Genomic DNA, 8,955 nt, shown 5'->3' on the forward strand with positions numbered 1-8,955 from the left:
GTACAGGTCATACCTTCCCCAGAAGAGATCCCAATGATCCACAAATCTGAAACCCTGCCCCTTACACCAACTCCTCAGCCACGCATTCATCTGCCAAATTAACCTATTCTTACCCTCACTGGCACATGGCACAGGCAGTAATCCAGAGATTACTACCCTTGATTGATGTTGTGATTGATTGATAACACATGATTGATTGTTGTGATTGATTTTAGCCCCCCGTGGCTGGGTTGAACTGGTCATAGATACACATCAGTGTGGATGAGCAGAAGAATGCTATGGCATCTCTGTAGAAGCAGGCTTTGACCTAAATGTCTCTGCTGCTAGGAAACTTCACTCCTCTTGGGCGTCTTGGACACTGCAAACAGCCCTATGCAACACAAAAACAAGATAGAGGAGACAGAGCAGTCTTGCCTAACTGCAAATTTGATCAGGAAAATCTGAAGCCATTGGTTAGTACTGTGTTACTGATGTACGTGTAGAGCACATGTACCCAATTATGGATTCCCTTCCAAAACCTAGTTATGGAGAGCACATCCATCAGGACCATGTACAATATTTGGTCAAAGGCTTTCTCCTGGTACTATCTGACTAGAAACATGTTCAGCCCTCCTATCCTGTACATGGGCTACCATATCCCTGAGTAGCAAAATGCTGACAGAGACTTTCTGGTTGGATGTGCTGCAGGTATAGTCTGAATGAACTCCAGGTCCAGAACAGACTTGAACTCGATTGGCGATGAGCTTACACAGAATCTTGAAACCCTCATTAAGCAGTGACGTGTTGATCTCTCATTTTCTCCTTCTCTCCCTTCTGTATGTAGATGAGGATGGTTACTTTGTTCGTGGCATGTTGCCCGCTAGAAACATAGCACTATGCACTTCCAGCAGATATAGGTCCATCTGATTCCATTGTCAAGTTCAACTCAACTGACGAGCCTTCTTACTTGCCTTGATCGGCCAACCTTGTCAGCTCATTAAGGATCAATGATTCTTCCAGATTCTTGCATTAGCTTTCATCTCAAGATAAACAGTAAGTTCTAGGAGACTGTGCTGTTTTGTGGCCTTTGGATTGTATAATCCAGCATGGAAAGACTTGTAGATCCTTACTATATCAGGCTGTGAAGGTGTTACTCATCCTTCCTCTTCCTTAAGGCTGTTTAGTAAAGAGTTTCCTTTGTGAATCTTTTAGAGGAAGTAATGTAACATCCTGTCCTAAGAAGCATATTCTGGATCAGAAGACGATCCTGGAGGATTACAAGGCAATCCTTTCCTTTGGGAAGTCCTCTTTAACATCCATCCACCCCCATCAACCACAAGAGCAGATTCTATAATCTTCCCTCGAAAGTGGCCGGCCTTTCATTTCTTATAGATGTGCATATATATTGATGAGCCTGAGGAGAGCATCTCTGTACATTATATCTGTAACATGAAGACGACCCCACCCACCACGACCACCTTTCTGGCTTCAGTGATGGTGAAGTTATTTCCTGACAGCAGGTCACTGTTAACCCCAACCAGCTTGACTGTCCATGGGGTCACCATTGAGAACACTGCTATTTGTTGCTAGGGTTTGGCAAGCAACACTTATGTAAAGAGAATCTGCTCTCCCAGTGGCTCTCATCTCCTCTCCCTGGACCTGCCTATCACTATCTCTTACCTGCATCTACCCATCACCAACTTGTGCCCACCCCGCCTCCCCTCTTTTGTCCACCTATCACTGCTCTGCTTTTCCCTCCTATATATTGGGCCTCCCTTTTACCTATCTTCAGTCCTGAAGAAGGGTCTTGACCTGAAACATTGACCGCCAGCTTTTCTCCATGGACGCTGCCTGGCCTGCTGAGTTCCTCCAGCATCATCCTATTTTTCAACACTTATGTAAAAAATAGGATGACCTTGCCCTTGGCAAAGTAAGCTAATGTTGCAACACATCGCATTGTATCTTTCAAACTGGCATACTATTAGAAGCAATCTTTAATGATAAAATGGAAAATCTAAAGATACTTCACAATTAGTTTCCTTTTGATGTGTGAAAACTACTGCACTTGTCCAGGACTGAGGTATGGGTCTTGATCCGCTCCAGTTGCTGATCTCTGCTGTGGAGGAGCAGGTGGTGTTGGAGGACCCACTTTACTGACGTTTTAAGTTTCTGCTTGAATTTGGTTTAAAAGATTGCTGCTCCCAGCTTCTCAGAGATGGGATATTCACTCTTTACAAAGTTGTTCCCAGATTCCTGAAGCTGGGATACCTCGATCTTCATGATGTTATTACACTCGTCACAAAGGACAGGTGGTGCAGCATGGTCCAATTTAATGAAACATTGTGCGTCAATGAGCCCCCACCCATACTTCACAAAACTGAGGACAGGTAGAACTTTATAAGGTCGTGACACTTGGTGTTTGCATACTTCAGTTCTTTGCACAAGGGTTTTCGTTTAAGACAGTAAGAGGTTTGGAGGGGATCTCAGAATGATTCTTTATCCGCCAGAGGGTGCTTAGAATCTGGAACGCACTGCCTAAGGGGGTGGTAGAGGCAGAGACTCTCACTGAAATGAAACCACTCAAAATGTGCAAGATAACTCTGAAATGAATTCAGGTGATGCCCACTGGCTTGCTTCATGATTTTATGGATCTATGCGTACTATAAGAGACATGTGAAATTATTAATGATGACATTGTACTTCAGATTGAAGCATACGCTTTTAGTTTTTTAGAACCAGTTATTTAAACTGACTCCCGACTGAGTACTTGTCGGCCTTTGGATATTTTTCCTGGGATTGGAGCACCCTCTGCCACCTCCCCAGGGCAGACACAAGAGGGATCTTGCAACTGCAGTACTTAAAGACCGGGTCAACTTTCCGAACTGACGTCACTGAATTGAGTTGAGCAGGAACATTGACCCAGGGGGCGGAGCTAGCGCTCGCCGCACGTGTCAATCAAACCGCCAGAGAAACCATAGCAACCTACCCACCATAGCTGTCAATCAGAGGGCATCGCTTCCTGCCGCGGCGGCTCGGATTGTGGTTCGTTTCCATCATTTTCAGGTTTGAAATCTCACCCGCCCTGTGGACTCCCATTCATTTTGTATGCCCGAGGTTTTATATATTATTAGATGCAGGTGAGGAGGGGTGCGGGACGTATTAATTATTTTACTAGTGTTAATATTTCGACGGTTATTCGGTGAGGAATGTGTGAGTTAATCTAAAATGGCGGCCGTTAACGGAGAGCTAAAAAACGGTTTTCGGGAATATTTTTAAAGAAAGTGCGCAGTATCCTGAAATGAGCAGCGGATCGCATTGCGGCCTCTTCGATTTTCGAAGCGGGTGGCATTGACGCCATATTTAAAGTTCTTTTGATTTAAAATTACTCGCGGTAAATTGCAAGGCTGGAAGGCCGGCTGAAGCCTGCCCACGTAGGCCGGCGGTCACGTAGGTAGCATCGCTGACGTCAGAAATATGAATGGACTGGAATCGGCGGCAGTCTCTTAAAGTGGCAACACCCGTGTTCAGGGCAGGGAGTTCGTCCTGTCCCCACACTCAGATATTAAACTTGCATTCACCCAATAGTCCTGATGCAGAGTTTCCTCTCCCGCTTCTCCCCCCCCCCCCCAAAATGCTGCTGCTCGATCCGCTTGTCAAACTTTTCAAAAACACAGTCACGAAAAGTAACTTTCATCCCATGTAAATGAATCCTGGGAAGTTGTACGTGTGGCGGAGAGAAAACAGAACGGACATGGGAGGCGGGGGATGTGGGAGAGGGAAGGAGAAATGTGCGTTGCTGAGGGAGGGTGGAGTGGGTTTATTTTGAGGAAAATGGTGGGGATGTTTTGTGAAAGAGTGGGCTGGGAGAGTTTTGTGGGGAAGAGGAAAGGGAGTTGGGAGATTCTGAGGAGGAGTGGACTGGTGGGGCGTGAGGAGTGAACTGGGGAGGTGAGAGATTGTAGGGAGTGGAGGGTGTTGGGGAAAGATTTGTCGGGGGGAGGGAGGGAGGAATGGCGCATTATGGTGCAGGGGAGGAGTGGAATGGAGAATGGGGGCATTTGTAGAGGAGGAGTGGAATGGAGAGTTTGTGAAGGGAAGGTGGTGATGGATTGAAAAGGAAGGCGGCAACATTCAAGTAAGGCTTATCTTCTCCCTCTTTCATCCTCTGCATTAAGTATGTTAAACAGATGACACTCGTTTGGCTTTTGTATTCTGTACTCCTGATATAAAATCTAGGGTTTCAGTTCTGTTTGCTTTCCCCCCCATGTACTTTTATGAAAGTGAATTACTGGCTTTATTATTCTACAAATTTAATTTCATTCATGGTACAAATTTACCCAAATTATTTTGTCTCATTTCTGACATTTACGTTTTCTGCTTTTTTATTGTTCCTTATCAATTTATACTTTAACAACTTAAAAGAATAATTATTCTCTTATTTTCTTAACATGACTGCAGATTGAGCACCACTTCTTCAAGGCTTGCATCCAAATAATTTACACATTATACAAACTTAAACTTTAACATGAACCCCTACTTCCAAACACTTTGTGAAAAATTGTCCTTAATTCCTGTGTTTTTCCTCCCTTCTAGTATATAAACCATTTTTTACAGTCTTCTCTGCATTCTAAACACCTAATATCTCCATCTATTATAAGTTTGATTATTTCCAACATGGCACATGTCAAAGGCTATCTTAAATTCCATGCTTTCAAAATTTGCCATTTTTTAAAATCTTCCTCAAATAATTATTTCCAGTTTACAATGCATGGTTGGCTCTTATTGAAATCTTTTTCAGTTTCCTTTAGGTCCATTAATAATACATTAAATTAATCTTTCTAGCATAGTAAAACATCCCAAGACATTTCACAAGAGCAAATCATGTAAGCGGGTATCCAGAAGCTTGGTCAACAAGGTAGGCTTTGAAAGTAGGAAAGAAACAATGAGAAGTAGATGAAGACGATTCCAAGGTTCAAGGCTTTTGCAGCTGAAAGCTTGGTATCTAATGGTAGCATTTGGGAAGTATCAAACATCCAAATTGAAAGTGTATAGAATTGTGCTGAAAAATTACTTAATTTTCCTTCAGCTTTGTAGAAATTTCAGGCATAATTCTCCCATTCTACCACACCTATTAAGCAACTTACTTGTAATCACCATTGATTCTGTCTTCTATTTTGAAAACATAAAGAGCCTTTACAGTTCTTCAGCACACTTGCATTCAATAGATCCCAGGGGTATGTCAGTAACTTTTAGGTCTTTGCAGTTTCCTCTCCTCAGCTTCAGTAATTTATTAGTCACCACCCCCCCCCCCCCCCCACCCATCCATTATATTGTTCATTGAACCAGAGATTCAATGCTTCTCTGATAGAAAGTACTTGTTAGATATGTGCTATTTTTGATTTAATGCTCCAAGTTTAGAACCTTGTTTTATTAAGGGCAAGAAATTGCAAAGGCCCTAGAAGTTATGGGCATATTGCAGGGATCTATTGAACCAATGTACTGTACATTTTCAGAAAGGAAAATGGAAATAATTGTGATAACAGGTCAGTTGCTAAGTAGGTGTTACAGAAATATTAATACAATATACTGAATGTTGACCATTGTGTTGATTTAAAATGTGTCATAATGTATTTGGGTCTTCTGCAAGTTATGATTAGTTTTAAACTTGGTTTTGAAGAATGAGCTTTGTTTTGTTCTTCAGGTCAACATGTTGGCAAAAGGGATAAAACGAAAATTTTCTGAAGAACAAGTTCTGGATGCGTGTCTTGATCCTGTTGGCAGCAATGTTAGTTTGCCGTATAACTTGCAACGTCAGTCACTTCTAAATATCTCATTGTTCAAACTTCAGCTGTGCAAAATGCTGGTGGAACCAAACCTTTGTCGCTCAGTGCTTATAGCCAACACAGTGCGACAGATCCAGGAGGAAATGATACAAGATTGCAGCTGGCAGGGACAAACGGCTTTCACAGGAAGTGATCTATACGTAGGTCATACTTCCTCAGATAGTCTAATTGCCACAGATTTCTTATGTACTCCAACAAAAGAGCTACATGTGGAAAGTTCCACTGCCTCCGCAAGTAATACCAGCATTGTTACTAAAAGCAAGGTAAACTGCTCATCTTGTGAGAATATTACTTGTTCTGCAGCTGCTGCTTCTGTTAAAGACACCAGTACTGTAAAAGATCTGATTCAAGTGCATTTTGAAAATGATCTGAATATGTTGGAATCTGAGGACCAGCAAGTGGATCTGAAGGAGTGTCCAAAGCCCTTGGATCAAGTATTCGGGAGTTTTGAGATTGCAAATTACTCCAGCTCTCTCACAGACATGACAATAGATGATTTGTTTGCGGATATTGATACTTCCTGGCATGAGCTTGACTCAGTTATGTCTGGGTTGATGACCAGTCCAAAAACGACACCAGTCATATTTGAATTACTAAATGGCTTGCCATCACACACATCAACACCCATAAATTCTGCCCAAAACTGTAAAACAGATTTAACTGAGCTTGATCACATCATGGAGATTATTGTTGGGTCCTAAGCTTACGAATTTTCTTCATTTTTAAGATACTTGTAAATCACCTGATTTTTGATTTGTATCTCTCTTGTAAAGTTTTCTGACCAGTTTTTAATAAGGACAATGTCACTACCAGTGCTCAGATAATGCCTTTTGCTTGCAGTGCTTTCATTGTGTTCATTCTTCTATTTGTCAGAATTGTTAAAACTAAAATGGTACATATTTTGATACACCATTAAATATATATTTTAATACAAATTAGCTTTTTCACAGTTTCAAAAGTTCCCTGTTTGGAATTTTTACTTCTCATAGTTTAAAATAATATCTTGTTTTGTATCTGAACAATGTGATTCAAAGAAGTTTTATGAAATGTCTTCCTTAGCTGTGCCAAGTAAAGATCACACCTTCTGTTTAAATAAAACTCTTGCATTTTCAGAATTACCACACAAATGGAACCCTTTCAATTCTACATGGTAATTAAGAAAAAATATAAAAAGGGAATTGTCACTATAAAATATAGGGAAAATATACTTGCATTGCTGTCTTACTAGCACAAAGTTCTTAATTATAATCTTTGAATTCATTGTATTAATAGTTGTATGCGCTATAATGGTATTGAATTGTTTCCTTGCTAGATTCTCTGTGGACTTGACATGAAAATGTTCCACTTTGTTCTGTGTAATCGCAACAGTACTGTGAATCTGGGCACAGAAGACCACGCTGACTAAAGATTGAAAATTGTGAAAATTTAAAGGTTTATTCTGAATATTTTTTTAAAAAATGCAGCGCTTATGATTTATACTTTATGGTGCATATTATTTCAAATTAAGCCACTTCTTGCATTTATAAAAGCCATATTTTCTGATGGTTGGATAGTTAGCACAAGCTGAATTCTAATTGGGACTGTTGATCTAAGTTATTAAAAGCGTTATTTATTTATTTAAGTGAATATGATACATTTGTGAAATTTTGGGTTGCAGCACACAACGGATTATAATTATGAATCCTGATTTGAAAGGCAATTTTTTATTTCAGTTTGTAAGCATTGTAGGAGCTATTTAAAAAAAAATCAGAATTCTTTTCAAGCAGTATTATATAGAGTTGCTCTCTTTAAATAAAAGCATTAGAAACATGTTCAGTATATTAATAGCTGTAACTACTAACTTGTAAGTCCCAGAAAAAAAATATTAGGTTAGGTTTTATTAAACATGTTAAAGTTAATCTATTTTGTATTATTCATTAATAAAGAACATTTTATTAGTCTTTAAGCAATAACATAGAGCCTGAAACATTAATGTACACTTTTGACATTTGTAATTGTATGCTAGATTTTTTACTGAATTATATATGTTAAATAAAAAGATTACATCTATTTTTGAATAATTATTTACTATATTAATTATACTTGCAAGCTTCGAAAGTGTTTTTCCTTCATCCTATAAATCAAACTTTTTTTGTTTTGAATTGTGTATTCTAAGATTAGCAAGGTTAATATTATAGAAATAGCACATTTTTCCTGACTCCTTAAAAGAAATCCTATTGTGAGTAAAAATAAATTATTTGAGGAAAAATAATGATCAGTATTTTCATTGTATTGCCTCTTATGTAGGAATTGGAGCCATTATTATAAGGACTATAAAGGTGTTTTGGATTGAGAAAAGTGTTTAGTTCTTTGTGATATCCGATGCTGTCTGTGTGGAGTTTCTACATTCTTCCTCAGACTGCATGCCATTTGCCTTCTTAACTATTTGTTGGACCTGCCTGCTAGCTTTTTGTGATTCACGCAGTAGAACACCTAGATTCTTCTGCACTTCACTCACAATGTCTCTCCATGTAGATAATCTGCCTTTTGATTTCTTTTACTGAAATGCATGATGTCACAGTCCCCCACATTAAACTCCATTTGCCAGTCTTTTGCCCATTCACTGAATCTATCTGTATCTTGTTGCAGAATCAGAGTATCCTTATCACATCATGCCCTTGCACCTATTTACACACTTCCTCCAAACCATGGGCTTTTAATTTATGCACCAGACAGTTATGTGGTAGCTTGTAAAATGCATTTTGGAAATTAAATACACTACACCTATAGGTTCCCCTCTATGAACTTTCCGTTACATCCTGAAAGAATTCAAGCAAACTTGTCATCCAATTTGTCTTTCATAAAACCATGTTGACTAGGTTTAATTATAGTCAGCTTTCCTAAATGATTAACTGTTTCCTCTTTGATTATTAGTTTCTAGTATCTTGCTGATAATAACAGCTAAACTAACTGGCCTGTAGTTCCCTGCCTCCTGCTTTTCTCCTTTTTTGAACAAGGCTATTTTCCACTCTTCTGGTACCCTCCCAGAGTATAGACAGTTATGAAAAATTTCAACCAATGGGTCCACCCTCTGCAGCCACTTCCCTTAAAACCTTAGCGTGCAGTCCATCAGGTCCTGCTGACTTGTCCACCT

The 8,955-nt window shown here is 39.6% G+C and overlaps 1 protein-coding gene across 3 annotated transcripts; it reads left to right on the forward strand.

Moving 5' to 3' along the window:
- Window positions 1-2,914: 2,914 nt before the first annotated feature.
- Window positions 2,915-8,460, forward strand: cdca4 (cell division cycle associated 4). Of its 3 annotated transcripts, XM_052021151.1 has the most exons (3): window positions 2,977-3,116; window positions 5,681-6,085; window positions 7,135-7,892. In XM_052021151.1, the coding sequence occupies exons 1-3, from the start codon at window positions 3,111-3,113 to the stop codon at window positions 7,225-7,227; spliced, it is 504 nt and encodes a 167-aa protein (XP_051877111.1). In that variant the 5' UTR covers window positions 2,977-3,110; the 3' UTR covers window positions 7,228-7,892. The 3 variants fall into 3 exon arrangements, with proteins under 3 accessions (XP_051877102.1, XP_051877111.1, XP_051877094.1); XM_052021142.1 differs by having other exon boundaries at window positions 2,915-3,042; window positions 5,681-8,460; XM_052021134.1 differs by having other exon boundaries at window positions 5,681-8,457.
- The last annotated feature ends 495 nt before the right edge of the window (window positions 8,461-8,955 follow it).

This window comes from Pristis pectinata, chromosome 1 (genome assembly GCF_009764475.1).
Source record: "Pristis pectinata isolate sPriPec2 chromosome 1, sPriPec2.1.pri, whole genome shotgun sequence".
NCBI classification, from domain to species: domain Eukaryota; kingdom Metazoa; phylum Chordata; class Chondrichthyes; order Rhinopristiformes; family Pristidae; genus Pristis; species Pristis pectinata.